General features: G+C 43.2%; 1 protein-coding gene across 1 annotated transcript in view; it reads right to left on the reverse strand.

Moving 5' to 3' along the window:
* Positions 1-22,624, reverse strand: part of FRAS1 (Fraser extracellular matrix complex subunit 1) — a 139,859-nt gene that overhangs the window by 103,115 nt on the left and 14,120 nt on the right. Inside the window, exons 2-5 of the mRNA XM_086464383.1 lie at positions 6,320-6,376; positions 5,233-5,340; positions 2,090-2,182; positions 39-198 (exon numbers count right to left, since the gene is read on the reverse strand). Of these exons, the coding sequence (XP_086320509.1) occupies positions 39-198; positions 2,090-2,182; positions 5,233-5,340; positions 6,320-6,376 (418 nt within the window). The remainder of the gene's footprint in view (positions 1-38; positions 199-2,089; positions 2,183-5,232; positions 5,341-6,319; positions 6,377-22,624) is intronic.

Here is a 22,624-nt window from a genome sequence, read left to right on the forward strand (position 1 = left end):
TGAAGCCAGACAGTGCCCCATCCACATGCAATACTCACTGCCACGGCCCACACATTTGGGACAGCAGGCTCCCTGAGCAGTGTATTGCAGCTCCCCTTGTCCACAAACGAGGGCTGGGCAGGCCGTGGGGGTGCAGTTCACCTTCCCGTGGGCACAGGAGCACCGGACACATCCAGAGCTGGTCCACTGTGTGCCGTGCTGCAGTGCACAACACAATCAAACGCACAGAAAACACAAGCATAAACCCAGCTGGCAATGAGATCTGTAAATACATCCTCTCCCTTTTAAGCCCCTCTACACTAGTATTAATTTTAGTCTTCTGCAGGCCCAGTCAATCTTTGCACATCGTAATCCTTACTTGTAGCTGCACTGTTGGGGCAAAAAGTAAGTTAATACCAGTAAAGCAGCAAACCTGGAGATCAGCCTAATTTTCCTTCCTGTTGCAGAGTGGCATCCAGCAACAACCCACTGCCAAAGACCCAGGCTAATGGATACACCTCCTCTCCACTACAGTTTCTATAGGGCAAACTCTAAATTCAGAGACATGTTTTCTGTAGAGAAATACGCAACATGGGCCCCGACACACACCTCACCACAAGGTGGGTCAGGTGAGCATTGCCTGCCCCCACATACTTAACACACTTCACTATGAGTAAAACCTCATTAGATTTGTTTATTTATTAATGCAGAACTCTGAGGCATAGTAATGAAAAACTGGCCCCAAGAAGAAACATGTTGGTGTATTGCAACACTTTCCAAAAACCAGGAGATGTTAATTTTTACAAAACATGCAAAACTGGATTAGGCAGGGAGTAAAAAACTCTTCCTAGAGAGAGGATGCAGATTTTCTTTGATGGAGTTACCACTAAGGCCAGTGTTGCTAGCTAGATACTTGTAGAATGAAGGTCAAATCATAAAGCGTTACGGTGGCTTACTGACAAAAGGGAAAACTTCTTCCTTCAGGAAATCTGTGCCAACCATCAGGATAAGGCTTTACACTGACAAAAAAATTGTTTAATGACCACCTCACTGTGGAACTGGCGTGTGATATATGGTTACAGGTATAAATATGTCTAGTCCCTGTGTGGATACCTACTTACTCACCTGACTTGCGTCCCAAACACCAGGCTTACAGAGAGCCACAAGACAAAAGCTGCTGCAAGAGTACAACACAGCAAAATGCAGCAAGAGCAACAATAAGAAGAAATATAACGTAGTATGATATACTATAGTATCACACAAATCACAGGCACAAAGAAATATGAGAGGAGGATGGATGTGCTATCCATCCTATTCCAGACTTCGTCTAGCTCATAAGAGATTCATGCTGGTCATGACTCATGCTGAAATAGAGGGTTTCAACATCCATCTCGGGTGTAGAGTGTAAGGTCCAGATATTCAAATGTACCTGGGCATTTCAGTGTATTTCTTAAGATTTGGACCTGACTTACCTCTTGTCAAACAGAATGGTCTGTAAGAGACCAGACGTAGGACTTGGGTTCTCCGTTAAGCCATTTTTCTATGTTTGCCTATGGTTCAACATGATTCATTAACTACTACCCATGAATCTTTACTTTTTTCTTATCTGTAGACACTTATTCTCACTGTTTTGGCCTTTCAGGCCCCCTAGGTGACACCACATCCTGGAATCTGCTTTTGAATAATTCAGGATTACAAAATGCATAACCCAGGTCGCACAACAGCAATCAATCTCTACCAGCATAGATGCCTGCTGAGAGAAAAGCCTTTTCAGGATAGCTAATATGTCAAGTTCAATGTGCTTTACTCCCCTCCTAACATTATTATATTGTCTCAATCATCCACAGAAACAGCAAAGTGAATGAATGAGTGGGAGACTTTCTCCCCTTCAGCCAAGCAGGACATGCTATTGCTCAGCGACATTCCCTTTCTGCAAACCCTGCAGACCAAACTCCCGCTATATTACATTTTCTGATAGTGACAGAATATAAGCCCAGTAAACTATCCTTCTCCTACACGTCAGCTAAGCATCCTTCACTGACATGAACCAAACAGAGAGCTAAAAACTAGAAAGGATCGCCCCTGCTGAGAAACATGACAGAGCACTCACGCTGCGGATCTGTCCTTCATGCTGGCAAAATCCTTCGGCTCGGGAGGCACACTCAGGGCAGCACTTGTTGGGGGCTATTTGGAGCACTTCTCCCTAAAAAGATACAAGATTCCAACAAGCAATTCACATGAAAGAGCGACTTTAACGGGAAGGTAAATACACGGAGCCTTGCTGGACCCAGTGCTCTCATTTTAGAGAGGGAACGGATTAACTGAAATATATAATGCTGCTACACCAATCCCTTTGTTGACAGCTGGCGCATCAATTTGCTGATTTGACATTTTACCATCAAAACAACAATAGGAGAATTTACATACCCTACAGTGCAATTAGAAAGTCCCCAGCCGGACCAGTTTCCAAAGCAGAATAACTGGAAAGCACTTATTCAAGACAAAACCCAAGATATTCACTGAATTCTCTGAGACATGTGGTATAGATGTAATTTTTTCAATAGTTCTCTACACGTACAGAATGGATGTCAGTCTAACATTTCATCACACCAGAAGTGCAGCTGTCAGGCAGAATGCATGTGGTTCCATTAACTGTTCTTCTTTGGCTTAATAATCACCACTTTTTAAAAACAACATTATTTTAAAATTAACTGAAAACAACTGACCACTTTGCTTCGCATGCTCTAGGGGCTTAGCAAGCTGACCACTTGCTATGTCCTGTTTGGCAGCATGGAAGCAGCTTGTCAGGCAAAGGGCAAAAGACATCAGCCAACACTGGGAAGGATCGTTGGACTCCTATCGTTGAAAATGTCTCCATGGACCCTCCAATGCTTTCATGTTCCTCCCAGCTGCATGTTAAACACCCCAGGCCTGGCACAGCACCCCACAGACGTCCGACAGCACCAGCTGTAGGAAGATCTTGTTTCGCAAGGGTGGATGTCACTGGTGGCAACTGCACACGAGGGCCCCTGGCAACCCCTAAGGTACTACAGATCTCAGTATTTGCCTCCCACAGCTACAAGAAAAAAGGACCAAACAATTTTACTGATGTGAGCACGGTAGCTGAAGAGGGAGAAAACAGAAAATCAAAACCAGAGAAGTACATGTCAGGTTTGGGAAGTGAAAGGTAGAAAAATTTTATCTGTGAGGTCGCCTTCTACAAAACATTGCAAAGGTATTTCTCAGGAGACATACCCCATCCTTTCCATTTTGAAAGGGTACGGCCAACATCTAAGGGATTCCTGCTCAGAAGGGAATTTTGTTCTGTTATAATAAAAAAATTAAGTTACTGTGCCAAAAAATTGTCCTATCTTCCACCTCTTTATTTGTATGATAAAAGTGACCAGAATAATTTGAAATGTCACAAGTTTTCTTTCTCTGTTTTCTAAAAGAAACATTTTGAGTTTTCAAACCGAAAAAAGTTTCTCGCTTCCAGGTTTCCTTCAATGCTGTGTTTTTTAGGAGATGGGAAACACAATTAAATATTTCATTTAGTTTAAATCATTAAACCCTATTCAGCCGTGATCCCGCTGCGGAGAAACTGCTCTTGGTTGTTGGTTTGTTTTGGTTCACACAACAGAAATAATGGTTGCTGATTTTCCACCTACTCAAAACATTTGGTATGCACAGCAGTAGGTTTTACATACAAATGTTTAGAACACCGCTGGGTATGCTTTTTGCACAGACGCCTGGTTTTGTTTATGCCTTGTCGCTGTAAAGAAGATCAGCAATATTAGCATAAATCTCATAATAAGCAGATAAGAAATAAACCATGGAGAGGGATAGTGATTCCTGACCTTGTTCATCAGCGGTTTGTTTATGCTTGAAGAGTGATCAGATTTTTTTCTTCTAAGATCCTTGATGATCCCTTTCAACATTTAAATAGCCAGGCCTTTATGGAACACTTCAACTCTCTGTCTTGAAGATTACCCATGTTAAGGAGTCACACAGATTCATTTCACACTATAAATCTATTTCCCTTTATAAGCTTTAAAGTTGCCACCATTTCAGTTCTCCAATTTTTACAACAAACATCTTATCTAGCCCACTCACTATTAGGTGTGCCATGACAGCACTCTTTTTTCTCTCTCTCCTCTTTAGCACAAAATTTCCTAATATTTCAGTCTTGCTTTAATCGATACACAGTGATAATAATGGGGAAACCCCAGTAAGAATTAGAATTATTTCCTCATTAGTGCTGTCATCTTGGAAAATACTTTAACCTGCTTCATAAAGCCATATAATTATATTGGCAGTGCCTCTTTAAAACACTAATTTTCATTGTCATTCACGTGTACTACCCCAGTAATCCAGATGCCAATGTAAGACCAATTCCATGGCCAATTAGCTGTAACCATTAATGAAGGCTCAGACAGAGAAAGATAAACAGGAGACAATGAAAATTCAACAACCATCACAAGGCAGAAGAAACTGAAAGACAGACAACCTCAGCTCTTGTTGTTATTCATCAGAGTGGAAAGCGGCCATCTGCATGTTTGAGGGAGATCCAGCTCCATGTTCAAATGAAGGGTGACTGGAAGCTGGGCTTCTGCTGGGAGGTCCGAACCCAGTTCAGGGACTTCCTTTGGGGACCACACTGCCCTTGGGGCACAGGCAGCCTGCAAGCTATTCCAACACCAAGCCTCTGGCTGCAGCGCGGCAAAGGAGACAAAGGATTCACACACTGGGTCTTGCCTGTGCAGTTCTTACACAGGCTTGCCTCAATGGGGAACGAAAGGGCACAGAGACTGTGCCTGACCCTGGGCGGTCACACGCACCCTGGGAGGTGAAATGGGATTTCACTGCTCCCTCTTGCTTCCCCCAAATCCTGCTGTGAACCAGACCCTTGGGTTCAAAGGGAGCTGCAGGGATGCAGCTGAGCCCACGAGGTTGATAGGGCAGCTGTCACCCCGGTGTACAAAGATAAGCAACCACCTCACCTCTGCCAGTTCCTCCAAGGAAACACCTCATGCTGCATCCTCTTTGTGTGTCCCTCTTAATACAAGAGGAGCTTTGCTTCCACAGGGACTGTAGGAACAATTACCCCAACTGCTCCAACCAGACCTTTACATGTAACACAGGCTGGCAGACCCTAACAAGCATTTTGACATACAACTGTTCCAGAGGGACCTGACATTTCTCCCACTACACAGAACAGACCAGCTGGCATCTGGACAGTTGCAAGCCCCTTACCTTCTGAAAGTCACACTGAGGGTGTTTGCAGATGGTAGGTTCACAGATGACAATATTGCTATGGCAATGGCAGTCTTGGCAAGAATCTGGCTTCCAAATTGTGTTATTCTGCAAATAAACAGAATTTTTAAATTAGACCCATACTGCACAAGGTGTGTGCTATTTTATGCAACAGCAAATGGCTCAAATAGCTCAATATAGACAGCCTGGAAGAGTAAAGTCTGCAGCAGACTACCCCTCCCTCCTACACGCTTGTCAGGCACAACTTTGGTAGCATTCATTCAGTAACTTCAAACATGCAGGTGAAAGACAAGGCCACGCATGGAAATAATCAACGGCAAAATAATCGATAGGAATAACCTCCAATAACCTCGAGGTGATTATAGCATCTCTGGGAAGTTCAGACTGTCCAAACTGCAACTACTGCTATGATCACAGCTTGTGCTGAGGGACCTGAGCTAGCTGTGGGGCTAACCTGCTCCTGGACAGACAGCTGTGGCACCATACAGCACCCCACAAGTTGATGGGGAATGCAGGTAAATATTGACATGCTTCAATCCAAAGAATTCAATAACATTGAAAATTTTCAGTCTGCAGCATCACAGAAATAAAAAATCCTTGTGTCAAAACCACCAGGTGAACTGTGCTCATTACATTAGGCTTTAAGATGGAAGGAAAGGTCTGAGGAGCCTAGGATGTAATTAAACTGATTTAGTCAAAAATGCTGAATGCATCCCAGGTATGAAGAGCCTTTACTTTTACTCCACATTTACTCCAAAACGTCACAAAGGGGACTCTGACCAAGCAGACAGTCCAACAGACTTGGAAATAGCTGTCGCCAGCACTCGATCAGTGCACCCAACCAGAACATCCACAGCTAATTCGCAAGGGTTTTCACCATCCCTGCTTGACCCCTTTTCCATTCCCTCTGCACTGAGGTCGTGATCCCACGCCGCCACCGTGCTTTCATAAGGCAGCTCAGGCCCTCATGCAGTTGCTTGGACACTTGCCAGACCTCTCCTTCCCTCCTGCCAGTTTCTCCAAGGTCTGAGCAGCCACTTGGGACTCATTACTTTCGGTAGGATGCTTGGAAAACAAAGCCTTCTTTCTCTTTACTCCTGAACACTGACTTCCAGCCATCCCGCTATCAAACAGCATCAGCAGCATCCCAGAAGGGCAGCCAAGTCTGTGTGTCATCCTCCTTCCTGTGAAAATGCCTTGCCTGCACCCAGCTCCTCTGCAGTGTCCCTCCACCCACGCCAAGTATCATTTCTCTGGCAGTTTAAAAAAGCAACCAGTAACTATGTACTGAGGTAATCTGAATGATACAACTGCTACGTTCATAATTAATTATCTGCTTTTAAAAGCCTTCAGTTAAATCCACCGAAAGAAAAAGGAAAGAGGAAGATCAATTTCTCATCTGAAAAACTCTTTTCCATTAGATAACCACTGTAAGCACACTAGGCTAAATTTACACCCTATAGGAAATTTTCCTGTGTAGTACAGACCGATGCTATCCAAGCCATTAAGCCTCCTTTTTAATTGATTTGAAAGAAGACCAGACTTTGGTACTCATTTACATGATGTAGTGATTTACTCCAATAAGTCAATTTACTCACAGTGTAAAGTACGACTTAGGCAAATTAAGATAGGAAAAGATGATTAACAGTTTACTGCTAAGAACACATTTAGGGCTAACTACTAAAACCGTTAAGCATAATGATGAAACACTGAAATGTGCCTTAAAGGCCCATTAGACTGCTTAATGAGAGCAAAAAGAAAATCTTGAAAAATGTGGCTGCTTGCTCAGGCGCTTATGCAGAAGCTGCCGGGTGCTGCACTCTTCTGAAAAGTTAATGTGATGTACTACAAGGCAGCCTGTGCAAGCCACGGGGAGATGTCATTCATAGGTGTCCAACAAGGTTTTGCCACACATGCGTGACTGGAAGAGCGCACTGGTAGAGACTCTCTTTTCTTTGACCCATCCCGCATCCAGGGCCGACTGCTGAGTAGAAAAGGCCGATTGCCTCCCCTCTGAAAGACTGCTCTTTGTCAAAACAAAACGGTTTACTCTATGATGGTGGATCCAGAGTGCAAACCTGCAAATAGTGGGATAACCAGAAATAATGCTAACAAATCCTCCTGTCTCTTCGCTGCTTTACAAAAGGATTTCGTTCATGTCAAACTGTTTTCTTCTCTTGTGGCACGAGAGGAGGTGACAAACACTCCGGCAGCATTCGAAATTTAGGGAGATTCTCTGTTAATGTAATGATGGTGGCAACGCTAACCTTAGAAACAGCAAGAGATGACAGCCCCTTGGGGTAAGAGATGAACAAGACAAAGAGCGATGATAATTCCTGCTCTGATAATACAGCTGGGTCTCTTCTCACACACACACAGCTGTGGCTGTAGAACAGAAATCCTGACGACTTCTCTGCCAGCAGATTTACAGTACAGTTACAGAATAAATTCAGCTTAAGTTACGTGTGTGCCAAGCTTTAGCTAACACACACATTGGAGTTAACTCATTCTGCTCTCTTTAACAAAGCTTTATCATACTCAGATCCACCCTGAGACTCCTAAAATCATAACACCCAGATCTCCTACCATCTTTCTACTGGCAAAAAGTGACGTTTAACCTGTTTGACGAAAACATTTGCTGTATCTATTGATTTATTTCTTTGCTTGTTTGTTTCTAGCTGGAAGGAGAATCCCAAAATCTGTGGGTGGCAAAGGAGAAAATTTGTGCGAGAATGATGTCAAGAGTGAAAAGCAGTCTGCATTGTAAAACTAGCAGCTCACTGCAGGGTGAGGCTGCTGCCTCAGAAGCCAGCCACAGGGTAAGCACTGGGCACAGGAAGCGGAGAGGGAGAGAGCAGATTTAGTGCCTCATCACTTGGCTCTGCTAAACCTTCACCCTGTGGCCTCTCTCATTTATTTAAAAAAAAAGAGAAAAAGAAGTATTTCCGTGGTGGAATAACGGCCACAGGACTCACATGGCAAAAGGTCAGCACAGAGCCACCCTTACTCACCTTTAGAGACTTAAATGCTCAAGTTTTTGATAAGACAACCCTCTCTTTGGCCTTCTCCCTCCCCTGTTTTCTATTACAGCCTAAGCAGGCTGGCTCCTATCTGTGGGCTCAAACCAGCTTTTTCTAAATCCACACAGTAGACACTTGGAAGCATCTGTATGCCTCAGTGATTTCCATTTGCCAGGTATCAGATCAAAACCAACACATCTCTGCAGAGATTTTAAGAAAGCAGAATTTGTTAACAGTCAAGAAACTACTGACTGATTCTTTAGATACGAGATCTTCGATGCAGTTCAAGGTTCTCAGTGTTCAGCTCTTTTGACAGTTCAATATTTAGGTCGAGATTCCTGGCTATGAAGCAACAGACCTGAACTCAAATTTGAAAAGACTGGCGACAGTTAAGTTTACTGATTTCTCTACAGAAAGGTGGGGGGTTTATTCTCTGTAATGCCATCAAATGCCTGAATGTTACAGTCACAGTAAATTGAGCAAAATGCAACGCTCTGGCTATGAGCCATTTGAAGTGCAAGGCTCCTTTGAGAAGGGACAGCAAAGCAGCACATGTACTTCATAAACACGGTGGAAATGCATAAAAGAACAGGGAGGTTATTGCAACAACTACTTTTGTGGCATTCCTGGGTGCTGACTACTTTAGGATCACTTTTCAAGCTAATTTTAACGTGCTCCCTGTTTACATGGAAGAGTGTAGCTGACAGCTGCTAATACAGACAAGCACAGAAAGTTTTACTGGTGCGTATTTAGAGCTCTTACATCCTGGAGAATGCAGACTGCTACTATTTTAATTATTCCTTTTCTTTCTTTCATTACAAATGTGACTATTGCTAAGGCAACCAAACGTGGGCCAACAGCTTAAGAATGCTCTTCCCAGCTTTGCCCCTAGCCAAGTGTGAGATCTTGGTCCACCCAAGCTGGGGTGGTGACATGTTCAGAAGTGACACAGAAGCTCCAGTATGGTAAGAAAGGCTCCTAAGTCACTCTGCTGACAGGAACTGAGATACAAATCACCCAGCTGCATTACAAGGCTCCCACCTACCTGTCCTACATGCTGTAAGACTTCGTTAGTATTTATCCAGCACTTAAAAGGACACTCTAAAGCTGCCAGGTATTACTGTTGTGAACATAAAGCAAGACTTTTCGGTAGACACTTAAAGAACTGCTGTAAATCCGCCTTACATCTCCTCCAAGGTACTGTACCTCAGTGGACAAATTATCTGCTACAATTTAAGCGCTGAATTCCTATCCTGCTAAGAGTGTACTTTTATCAACAACAATTTAAGGGGCTTTTTCCTTACAAGTACTAATATAATTAACAGTATAAATAATGAAATACTATGCACAGAGCACTTTGAAGATGGAAAGCACTCTGTGAGCGCCAAATAGCGCCATTATAATTTATTAATTCTTTGGATTTCCCTACATCAAAAGAAGAAATGATACCTAATTCAACTGAATTTTAAAACGGCACGCTGCAAGAATAAGTATCTACATTACTGGGCTGGTTGGAGGAACAGAGGCCAAAAAAGCAAGATACACTCCCAAACCTTTAGAGCTTGCAGGCACCCAGACACAAGACAAAATAAAATAAAATCCAAGACACAGGAGCACAGTGCAAGCACGTACTGGGTTTGGACAATACTGATGAGGATTTAGGAGAAGGCAGGAGAGAGAGCAAAAGAGCTGCACATTAAGAAAAGGTTAAGAAGAGAAAGAGGCAAGAAAGCAACTAGCAACAAAAGCAAAGCAGGGCTGAAGCAAAGAATAAGCTAAAGAAACAAAGAGCAGAAACAGTGCGGAAGCAGGAGCCCAGAGTAGCTGTGAGCACTCGTGGTTTGCTGTTGCCATGCTGCCATATTAACTGGAGTACAGAAAGACCTAAACCTCTTTGACCATGCCTTTTTCAACTGGCTATCACAACTTCATACGGCTGCACCTGTTCCTCCTCTACCTCAGCAAAAAAACCACCCAACAAATCAAAAATAATCGGAGTCTGCTATTAATATGTAAAAAGCCTCAGTAATTCGATCAGACGCTGCTTAATATGGGGTATCGTCACACTAGATAACAATCCGTGCTCTATTCTGGCGCGGTGACTGTGGAAATAAGAGGCATGCAACAGCTGGTTTGTGTCCTCCCCCAGCCCCCTTTCCATTTCTTACGGCTTCATGAAAATATTCAGCCAATCCATAAAATGCCACTGGATGCTGCATCGTCCTCTGTAGCACACCAGACTTGTAAAGCCGGTCATCTGGTTGGTGGTATTGCTGCAATTACTAAGCAGGGCGAAACCAGCAACACACAGCTGAAGCCTTAATGCTAGCCAGAAATTAAGCTTGAAATTTTTACCATCATGCCAAAAACAAGGTGGTTGTTATTGCTTATCTTGTACCCTACTAATTACCTTTCCTGCTTTTATGAGAACGCATTAAAACTCATGCCATTAACTTGGAAAGGGGTTGCTCTGTCCCTAGGCTGCCAGATTCCTGAGAGGGTGGCACTCATTTTGGGGAGGCCACATCACGGGGAGCTAGGCTGCTGCTCTGCTGGGAGCCATGCACCAAGAGGGCATCCAGCCCGAGCACTCCCCGACATGAGCACCCGGTTGGATGTACTTCACAAGTCATCCTTTGCTGGAGACAACTGAGGAAAGGCAGGTATCCGGTGTCTCGGAGGAGGAATACCAGGCTGCTTTGTTGAAATCCTAGGCAGAGCCCAGAGCAATTACACTTTTGGTAACGATTACCAGCATCACCCACCAGCTGCCAAGTGAGGAGACTTGGCAGCTCAATAACACTGCTTTCATTTATCATTTCCACTCCAATTAGCGTGACAATACTGGGCAATTGGCAGAATAAACCCAAATGTAAGGGAAGCTGAGAGAGTGCTCCGTGGTCTGTGGGGATATCCATTAATGGAGCAATGGAGAGATGAAAGCAATTCAGAGCCACATAAAGAATTCCTAGTGTCCATTTGGGTTTAGACTTTATGTTTTATCATTTACAATAGGGAGCTGCTGCCACTGCAGAGTATGTTTTCAAATCTGATATGTGCTCGCATACAATAAAACCCCCTTGAAACTGGGCTTTTAGTGGGCTTATTCCAGCGTGCCTACAAGCAGAAAAACACAGGAATGGCTCAGTCTCTGAAACCAAATAGAAATTCGGCTCATCTCAGTGGAAACAGTCTTAGCCCTACACTCCTAGGAGAGTACAGAGCAGTTAAGGCAGAGCGTACAAGCTTGATCAACAACACATTAACACAAACATACTGGTTCGGGAACCAGGAACTATTTTTCCCCTTCTTCCAACTAGGAAATTAAAAAGTTACACAAATTAAAACAAGGCACGGTTTTCATGGTTCATTAGTCTCATGCTTTTCTACATTTTCTAACCGTAAAGTCTTTTGCTAGTGGTACCAGCCTTGTAAAAATCAAGAGTCTAGAAACAAAATTTCCCAGCAGTCCTAAGATATTTTGGGGATGGGAAGACTAGGATAGCCTAAGATATTCTTAAACCACTTTGGTGCTGTTGTAAACTCTATCCTATCTTTCATACAGACAGAAAAACAGTCACTAAGACAGAGCTCAAACGAATAAAATGCACAGAGCAAACAGAGTAGATGAATTAAAATAATATTTAAAATCATTGCTTTTAATGATGATTTAAATCAGCATCCAGAATCTTTACTCAGACCAACAGGCCAATTGTTTTCTGCAGCAGTGTTCCTCTCTAACAGCCAATGCCTTTTGGTGGGTCATTGTTATATTTGACTCATCTGTAGTCAAATATATCCTTTATACTAAACACTTCATTTGTTTTTTTCCCGACTGGAAGTAACACTGCAACCTATAATCACTTAAGGGACTGCAGTTTATCACATTTCTATTCCCACTCTTACACATGGCTCCTCCTTTCTAATCAACTGATATCAGCACTTCTATAATGAAAAATTAACAGTGGTACTATCTCTAAACTAATCTGTAGTTAAGTAACTTCCTGTGATGAGTATTTAAGGAAAATAATTTTAGGAGAACATTTTGCACTTAAAAGCAATAATTAAGGGTAACATAGTTGCACCACACAAAGTTTTTAGACCTAGTAGATCTCAGCCCTGTTTTTATCATTGAAAGAAAGAGGGTTTTTCCATGCTTTGTAACCCTTAGCTTTAAAGGAAAAACGATAAACTGCTTGAATACACTGATATTAACAATTATTTCCTCGGTTCCAGTACAGACGGCTACTATTGCCAGAAACAGATTTAGCACTGCATTCGTTCCATATATTTACTGAAAAAAATCCAGACGCTTAACAGATTTACTTTTAAAAAATGGTTGTAAATACATCCTGCTTGTTTTTCCTCATTAATGTACATAATCCTGTACATGGGTCAGGGCAATCCCAAGCACAGGCACAGGCTGGGCCATGAGTGGATCGAGAGCAGCCCTGGGGAGAAGGACTTGGGGATGTTGCTGGATGGAAAGCTGAATATGAGCCAGCACTGTGCGCTCGTAGCCCAGAAAGCCCATCGCACCCTGGGCTGCATCACAAGCAGCGTGGCCAGCAGCAGCTCAAGGCAGGGGACTCTCCCCCCCTACTCTGCTCTGGTGAGACCCCACCTGCAGTGCTGTGTCCCCAGCACAAGACAGACACGGACCTGCTCAAGTGGGTCCAGAGGAGTTCACGAAGATGCTCAGGCGGCTGGAGCACCTCCCCTGTGAGGACAGGCTGAGAGAGTTGGGGTTGTTCAGCCTGGAGAGGAGAAGGCTCCGGGGAGACCTTAGAGCAGCCTCCCAGTGCTTAAAGGGGGCTACAGGAAAGGTGGGGAGGGACTCTTGATCGGGGAGGGTAGTGATGGGACAAGAGGTAATGGCCTCAAACTGAAAGAGGGGAGATTTAAATCAGATCTTAGAAAGAAATTCCTTACTGTGAGGAGGGTGAGGCACTGGCACAGGTTGCCCAGAGAGGCTGTGGCTGCCCCCTCCCTGGCAGTGTTTAAGGCCAGGCTGGATGGGGCTTGGAGCAGCCTGGTCTAGTGGAAGGTGTCGCTGCCCATGGCAGGGGGTTGGAACTGGATGATCTTTAAGGTCCCTTCCAATCCAAACCGTTCCATGACTCTAAGATGCTTGAGTCTTCCTATTTGTCGTCAAAATTTAAAATGCATTTTTTCAAAACAAATTGGATCTAAACTAAGAGAGCTGTTCCAATTTTGTATCTTCTCATTTATGAGTTTTCTGCTCCAACTCTGTTTTAAATTCCTTTTACATTTATATATGCAGATACGTAACACAAGCTTGAGAATGTCAGACAGTATGTTAAGCATGTGTTCAATACTAGCACCAATAAATAACGGATACTTGGAAGATCACATTAATACTTGCTCTCGCTCTCTCTTTACACACACATTCCGCCCCCCCGCCCCCTGCACTTATGTCCAAAACCTAAGCAACGTCCAAGGACTTAACTTTTCCAGCTATTGTATTTTGTGTCTCATCTTTTCAGCGGGAGCAGTAATTTTAAATTTTTTGTTTTAATTAATTAAATTCAGTTTATGGTTATGTTGTAAAAACCAGGAACCTTTAACCCTGTTGTAAAATCAGCATCAGAAGAAGTGGAGGAGAAAGGAGGATAAAAAGTTTTGAGTTTCTCTCTCAGCGCTGTGTTCAGTTTTATTATCTGGGAACACACACAACTCAAAAACATTGCCCCAACCAGAGGGAGCCTAAAGACTACACTTCCTTCCATATATTCAAGCCCTCTTTCCCTCTTGAATAAAAGTATAGCTTGTATTCTACATCCCTCTGTAAACCAATACAGAATTTTGAGGAAAAAAAAAGAAAAAAATGATTAAACTCCACAACTTTAAAAACATCCCCCAAAACTAGAAGACTGGCTTTCTCCTCAGGCCTGGAGGGTATAAAATTGGTTCCACTTTTAAACTTTTCCCCATAGTGAACACAAGCAGGAACTTGATTTTCTTTTCTTTTTCTTTGCTTTTGAACTGTATTTCCTCTGTTCAGGACATTAATAATAAGGCATCTCTTACCTAATCAAACACTAGAGACCTCCCAGAGAATAGTGGTATCTGGCAATACACAGTTGTTTCAGACTTTGATACCCTGAAGCCTCAGGTACAAAATCCCACACCCAAAACCATACAGCATCGCTGGAGGAAAGCACTCAGTGGCTCTGACCGCCTAACCATGGACAACACACCCTGCTCTTAAAACAGCATTACGGGGGTTAAGAAATGAAAGGTGTGAATGCTTATGCCAAGTCATTTTTGCACAGCTTCATTTTTTCTCGACTTGTTTTAAAAACATTTTCTTAAGCGACAACAGTGTGACAAGAGCACGAAAATCCCGCCCAAAACAGCTTGCAGCTTCTTTGCAAACTTTCTTCACACATTGAACCCATCTATAGAAGGACACAGCGAACAACTAATAGTAAAATCAATTACTTCAAGGGAACAGCCTGCACTGTGCTGTTATGAAAAAGGGAAAAAAAAAGAGGGGTCAGGCTAATAAATGGTATGATAATACACTGGATCCTTGTAGAGAACAGCGATTTTCCCCAGTCAGCAGCTTAGGGCAAGAGGGGAACAAAAAAAGAGAAGAAAGACAAAAACCTCGAAGACCTACACTCAGTTCCTCTTTCTGCAGATGACTACTGAGGTCTCAGGCAAGATGTTTCTCCTCTGTGCTTGCACTGTCCTTCCCATCCTGGGTCTGTCAGGACAGCAAATTTCCTAGCATTGGGTCCAGCCTTTCCTACACCCTTCTCCAGCATCTCGCATTGTGTGCTCTGATCTTAAGGATGTCACGGTGGCTCAACTGAGGCAGCCGAGAAACGGCAGTGCTGCTGATCCATGCCTGACCCTGCTGATGCCATCAGGCCATGAACAAACCCTTCACGCACACGCCTTTGCTGCGAAAAGCTTGGAAAGGGCAGGCAGGGGAGATGATCACTAAACAAGAAAGGGTTTTTTTTCTTCCATTTTCTTATGCTGCCAACCTTTTCTATGCCAAATCATGTGTTAAGTTTGATGAAGCGCACACACCAGCAATTCTCCTTAGCCTCCAGAAAAATATTTGGGGTCCTCCTGCTGTTTTTTTCCCTCTTTTCTCAAACAGCTCCTAACCTGGCAGCTGGCAAATTTCAAACATCCTCCCCAAAAATTACTTCTGAATGGGTATCGGACCCAGAGTGTTTGATCGAACTGCTATCGAAAAGAATGGAGGTAAAGGATTAATTTAACGTATATTTGATCACGGCTGTAATTATAGCATTTATTACTATACAATGGCTATGTCTGGAGCAGCAGCACTCACAATCTTCACCGCGCGATGCTCCAGTGTATGTGCAAAGCATGCAGGTGTACCTAAGGCAAAGCGCAGCTTTACCTGTCCAAGAGCACCAAGGAGGTTATGTTCTGCCCCCTTAAAATGATGCTGCTTGTTTGAGAATTGAACCTGTGAAAGCTGCCAGGACTTCAGCAGCCAACATCAAACGCTGAAGGCTGCAGAACTGCAAGCAACCGCTGCCAACTACCATACGCAGAACCACAGCCTGAAAAATATGAAAATTACAGATTTGAAATTGGCCATTAAACTGACTTAATCCCGTGCATATATTACAAGGGATTCCCTGGAGAGCACAGCCTGACTATAACCTCTAGGAAACACTGTTGGCCTTCTGAGCTTTTTTTTACGTTTTCGAAAGGAGGAGGGAATATCCTCTGTAGTCCCAACACAGATATGTCAAATGATTAAATAATATTGCCAGCAGGATGCATAATTTCAAATTCATCCTATCATGCTGCTGAAATGCAGGCTACGTGGGGCCAAATGCTTCAATGTTAACTGTATCTAGCCGGGGCAGAATGAACAAGATAGGCTTAGCCTTTTATCCCATTTCTAATAAAAAAACATCGGGGCATGAAAATCATTGCAGCTTAGCCAGCTGATTCAGCAAAGAAAGAAAACATCCTTCAGTGAAAGTCGTTTGCAATAGGTCCTCAGAAGTACTGTATCGGGTGAAACATAACTCTATTTCTGCTTCTTGAAGGGAACGATACACTCCAGAGCAATTTTGCAAGCCACTTCAGCAAAAATATAGGTATCTCCAATTCCAAGCTGGATATTTAGGAGGCATCCTTTCAAAGTGCGAAGCAAGGAAATACACGTCTCGAATCCTACTATTGTTGCCGTGGATCCAAGCACAGTAATCTCTCATACAGCTCCCAGAAAATACAACCCTTTATGTCCTTATCTTCAATCTCAGGTCCCTGCGCAGCAGATCAATAAACTGGTTCTCTCTTTCCTTCAAAGGAGGAAGGGGACCCCTGCAAAAGTCCTGCAGAGTCATTAATCTTTGTGAATAAAGACTTCATTACTGAACAAAAATGATTAGGAAAGGCCTGTAGAAAAAGGGATTTCGCAGGTTGTCTTCGTGTCCTCTAGTACTGTTTCAAGAGCCTCTGATTCACTGGTAGCTGTCAAGATTTAACAAGTCGGTAATTTTATGACTAAACAAATTGAAATTAATGGCAGCAAAAGGTATGTAACAGCTTAGTATTTTACTCAAATACACAGGCTCCGTGTTGCCTTCTGTTACAAATGATTAAATTAATTGACTTCGGCATGTAGAAACCACAGGCTCGAAAACAAAATTAGGCTGAAAATATCCTGAAATGGGCAAATATATTTATTTGTGTGCTTCTAACAAGGAAACAGGTCTCTGTGACCTTTTTTGGTAGGTAAGATGTCATAAAAGACACTGTTTTTTAAATGTTTCCTACCGTCCAGCTTTTGCCTTATTTCCTCTCTATTTTATAACAAACTTTCTGTAGAGCAGGGTTTAGCATTCCTCCTTCCCATGTGTTAGTCAGGTAACACAAAGAAGCTTTTCTTCCTGTCTGCCCCACAGAGGGAGGGACTATCTTGAGGAACTCGCCTTTGCTGAACCAAAATACAGCGATAACTGGACTCACAATAGTAACAGACAGTGTGTGTAAGGAACACACACATCAATCTGTTAAATACGACTGCCCAGCTCCTAAAGGCAGGGTGGAAAACGTTCATTTGCAAAAACGACTGGCACAGACACTTGAACACAACCAGCATGGCTGGCAAGAAAGGGGGGATTTCAATCAAACAGTCAGTTCAACAACAATATTTGCATTGAAGGGTACTATCAGCAGAAGGCTGCAGCAGCAGGTATAGTAGCAGAACAGATCTCGAGGTCCTGGCAAATCGAGAAATAGAGTTTTCCTGAATGATCGCTTTAAGCATCCTGCAATGAAAGTTCCTCTACTAAGTGATTAGAAGGAAAGGGAATAGATGCTGGGAGGAAGCATCGGGGTGGATGGCGGTTCTACCTTGTGACAGGTTGGTATCACACCTGAAAAACAGCAACTCTGCCAGGAGTACCTTTTTTCTTATTACTGTTTGATTTGGGGATTACATCTGTCCAGTCACTATCTGCATTATCAGCACATTTGACTGTCTGTACAGTGTGCAGGAAAACACCCTGCGCAACCCTTTCACCTTGAAACACGTCAGAACTGTCTTGTTTTCCTGGCTTTCCTGACTTAAAAAACCCCGCCACCACCACCACCATCCCGGTAGTGACAAATATTTTCAAAAACCAAAACCTCCCACCGAAATTTCAGATTGTAACGCCCAGCAAGATTACTGCTGGACAAGAAGGGAAGACACAAAGAAAGACTTTCCTGTCCTCATCCCTCCACCTGTGTACACCACAATGAAAGCAATAATTTCTTCTGGCACACTCACTACCCAAATAAAAAATTATGTGTGCCTATAATTGTAGTTCAACCTGTTTCCAGGACACACACTGGACAGTGACTGATTATTACGACAGATCAAGAGTGATAGCACGGAGGAAGGAGAGGAGAAGCAGTTGAGTTAAGCAACACGGTCTTTACTATTCACTGGGTCACACATGCTCTAAAAATTACGATTTCTTTACAGTGACAACAAAGCAAAACAAGCTGAGGAGAATCACAGCTAATTATCTTTTGCTCTATGGAAGAAAGAATTCAATGGGTATAAGGTTACCCTGTCTATTTTATTGTCTTCATTGTCTCCACGCGCATCTCCGTTAACAGTTTTTGCTACTGAACTGTAATGAGACAAGACTAAGCCCTGCTCGGGGAACTGTTTAATGCATTTTTTAATTCTCTTTAGATTGTTTCCCTCCTCTTCATTAATTATTCAGTTTTTACGAACTTTTCTCTCTTTATTGCGCTATTAAGTAACAAGAGCACAGCCTTGCACACACGGCTAGCTGGAGCTAGAGAGAACGGTGAACACCACCTGGTACACTGCCTTGCTCAGTGACAACCCGACTAATGAGCAAGATGTCACTTGCCCTGAGGAAAGCCCCTGCCAAGCACCCACAGCTTCCATCCAAGCTAATACTAATCAAAAGCAACATACCTCGTTCCGATGGAGGGCATATTCAGCAGCAGAGTGCACAACAGCATCGCTCTGCAACAGTACTTGACAGCTCAGAAATCAATGAGAAACAGCCGAAAATGGGAAACAGTGAAGGCAGAAAGAGAATGATGGGGATAACTACATCCTTGGAAAAACAAGGGCAATTGCTCCTGTAAGCAACCAGTCACAAACTGCGACAGGGATTCTTAGATAGAAACATGCAAACCTTGCCATGATGCAGGGAAATACATCTGCTTTGCTGCAGTTTCACCCTGAAACGATGATTTCTCAACAGGACAAGAACCACTTTTCCACACCTCAGCTGGGCACTGAGCACCGCCGTACCCAGTCCAACAGGCCCAGTATTGCTCTTTATTCAGGTTTTGAAGCTGTCCACACCCAATGCCAAGTATCTTTTTTTTTTTTTACGACAAACCTGTAAGCTATGCAATGCCAAAATTACCATCCATCAGAATTTTACCTAAAATAAATCAAGGGAGACTGACTCTACGATACTGAAAACACTCATAAGGTTGGCCAGATCTGGTCTACGCCCTTCAGCTGCAGGTTGGCACCAGGTAGTTAGCATCAGAAAACGCAACAAAGGTTAAAGAAGAGTGAGCAGGTTGAGGGAGCAGAGGCAAAAGCTGCTGAAGAACACAGGGAGCAGCCTTTGCCAGAGGGTGTAGTGGAGCCAAAAATAACTACAGGGCTGGAAGGGGTGGTCAGATGAATCAGGAACCATTGCTTTTCGGGGAGGCAGGGATAAGAAACAGTTGCGTAAGGTATTTAAACTGCCTCTCGTGAGACAGCCGAGAGAAAAACAAAAGCAGGGTACGGTCAGTCTCAGCAGGAGAAGCACCATTGTGTTAATTAGCATGATTTGCTATCAATCAGAAATAAACCATATTACCCACTGATAAGTGGCAGCATTCGACAGGGAATAAACTGCAGATATCTTTGGGCTCCTGCTGGCACAGTTCATTTTGCTTTCATTATTCAGAAGCACTGCATAAAAAGTCATGGCAAAAAAAAATTAAAATCAAAGCCCTATAATTCTATCTAAAATATATTTATTTTTTCGATGCATAAGAATGTGTAACACCATGATTCTACAAACTGCTCTTCCAATATAATGCCAGGGAGATGTCAGGATTACTCTGAAAATAAATGCAATCTGTACTTTGCACATGTCTCCAATTTGTTCCCCTTACTACAATTTTTCTTCTATAGAAAAACCAACTTTACAAAATTTGACTGTCCAGAATAGAAGCAAGCTAAGGGACAAAGATTACCATAACCTCTACAGCTCATGCACATGAATTTTGCTCTCTCACCCCCTTCTCAGTACTCAACATCTCACTCAGAATAAACCTGTGGTAAAGCTTGGGAACAATTTATGTGGCAAGCCCGTAATGGTGACTGGAGCAGTAAGGGTAAAAAGAGCACATGCATAAGCAGTTATTTAGATTCCTGTAAACAGACCAGGTGGTCCTTAAATCTCTCTGATGCTCATGGTTTGAAAAAGGGACAGTTTTATATTAAAGCACTTTATTCCTTCACTGTAGTGCTGTCTTAATCTATGGAAGCTGCCCTGTGAAATACTCAGCAGAGGCAAAACATATGCATCCCTTAAGTTCAGGCTGACGAAGAAAATGCACCTTCCCTCTATCCTCAGGCACGCAAGACTGGGCTGAATAATATTGAAAATAACACCTGAGAATTTGCTTTTGTTAACCATTTTAATTCTGTTTCCTTAACAAGCCTATATGAATGCCTGCTAACGTGTTTTTCAAAGCACATCTCTTGGGTATATAAAGCCTCAGGCATCAATGTCCACATGCATTCAGAGACAAGAGGGTAACAGAGAGCTTTCATCACATCACTCTCAGTGCTGCCATGGATATTTGCCAGTCTGAAGATTGCTCACTGACATGGTGCGAGCTAATTCTTGTCATGCTACTTCACGCTTGGCTAGAAATAATTGCTGCCTCATTACAAATTGAATAATGATACTGTGATATGGTATAACTCGTATTTGCAATTTTCTTCTCTTCCAATTTTTTTTTTTTTGCTTCTTAAAGAAGTTATGAAACAGATAAACTCTTACAGAGCCCAGGTATTTTAAAATATTTTTTACCCTTGACAAAGGAAATCCCATTTTTCAAGATTTTGCTCAGGTAGCTTTTACAGAGCTTAGGCACCATGTCCTCAATCCTATTAACTCCAAGTTCCTACAGGATCTTAATCAGGTTTTTAATTTTCCTTCATCTGCATCTACTTTGAGAAAGTCTGGGAAGAATCTTGTGCTTGACGGCTGCCTATAACCTGAATGATTCACAGCTTCCCTGAAGAACAAAAAGATTTAGGAGAAGTGACACAAGAAACCCTCTTTAGGGAACCATCCTCTCTACCAAATGGGTCAGGAATGAAAAGCCCAGCATGGAGAGTGCATTTCCCATTCCTCTCTCACCCACCCACCTGCTCTCACAGGGAGGAGTACAGTTTGCAGTTGCAATGAAGACAGCTGTAGGGAGAGCCGGGCATTAAACCTACCTTGCACCTCTACTGCAGCCAGCCACAGGCTGTGAGAGGGTCATCAAACAGAACAGCTATCCCACCCATCCTCTTCTCGGGGTGGGGAAAGATACGATCCTGCAGGTAAACGCACACGCTGCCAAAGATGATAATCTGCTGCGAAAAGGTTATGGTGGGTGGATGCTTCATGGCCATCTTTTCCAAGTACACAAACGGGTAACACCATTTCGAGAGTCATGACAAAACTGAGCTTATTTACTTGCTGCACAGATGACTGCCCCTGCATTTTGTTCACCTTGCCATTACTCAAATACTCAGAATAAGAAATCTGGAAGCTATCACCCCAATACAGACTAAAAAATATAAATATCTATTTGCATTTTTTGGTCTCTTTCAAGTTCAGGCCAGTTTCTTCCTGATCCCAGTTACTGCTAACTCTGATCAGTGCAGAGCAGCCAAGCAGTACCGCTATAAGAGGTCATGCATCACCCATTCCTAGGCACCCTGTCAAGCAACTGTCATGAGGCAAGAACTACTGTCCTCACCAAACAGGCGAAATGGCTTGGCTGGCTGACAGGTGCAACATGGTCTGGAAAAAAGTTTTTAAGAAGGCTTAGTCATCCAACATCGTCAGCTGCAAATGAAATACAGAGAACCAAACCAAACCAGACACCAGCCCATCTCAGAGACGGTGAACAGCACAAGGAGGTCCAAAGTACAAGCAACCCTGCAGCAAGTAGACATCTACCTCTCACAAAGGCCCACTTGGGTGTCTAGTAGCCCAAGATGGCATTAAACCCACGGGTACGACACTTCATAGCCCTTAAGAAGATCAGTGCTACCTGCAGTAGCTTGTGAGGTGTATAAAATATCTGACACCCCTCTGGAATTCCAGCACATGGTCAGCTTCAAAGACTTCCTACAGCAATGACTTCCCTTCAGCCGTGAGTGATAGGTGTGGGATGAATGCAGCACTATTCCTTTGTTATCCGAGCACAATGTTTTCTGGAGGCTCTTAAGTGCTCTAAATAAAGTGTACCTTGACAAACACTCTGCTGTTTTAATTGTTGGTTTAATTGTTGTCCTGGCCAGTCTGAGCTACAGTGGGAGGGAGGAGAGGTTCTCCAGTCACACACCTGTAAGTCTTGAGAGATTTTTTCACACTGTCATTTCCCCACCTTCATCTCACCCGATTCACATTGTGCCATAAATGCAGCTGATGTAATCAGCAGCTTGGAGACTTCCTAGAGCTACAGGAATCCCACAAAAGGTATGAACGTGACCTATCTGATTGCACAGATGAACTCAGTTATAAGGAAGACGACCTCCAAAGGAAAAGTAGGTT

The sequence above is a fragment of the Leptosomus discolor genome, chromosome 4, assembly GCF_034619465.1.
Source record: "Leptosomus discolor isolate bLepDis1 chromosome 4, bLepDis1.hap2, whole genome shotgun sequence".
NCBI classification, from domain to species: domain Eukaryota; kingdom Metazoa; phylum Chordata; class Aves; order Leptosomiformes; family Leptosomidae; genus Leptosomus; species Leptosomus discolor.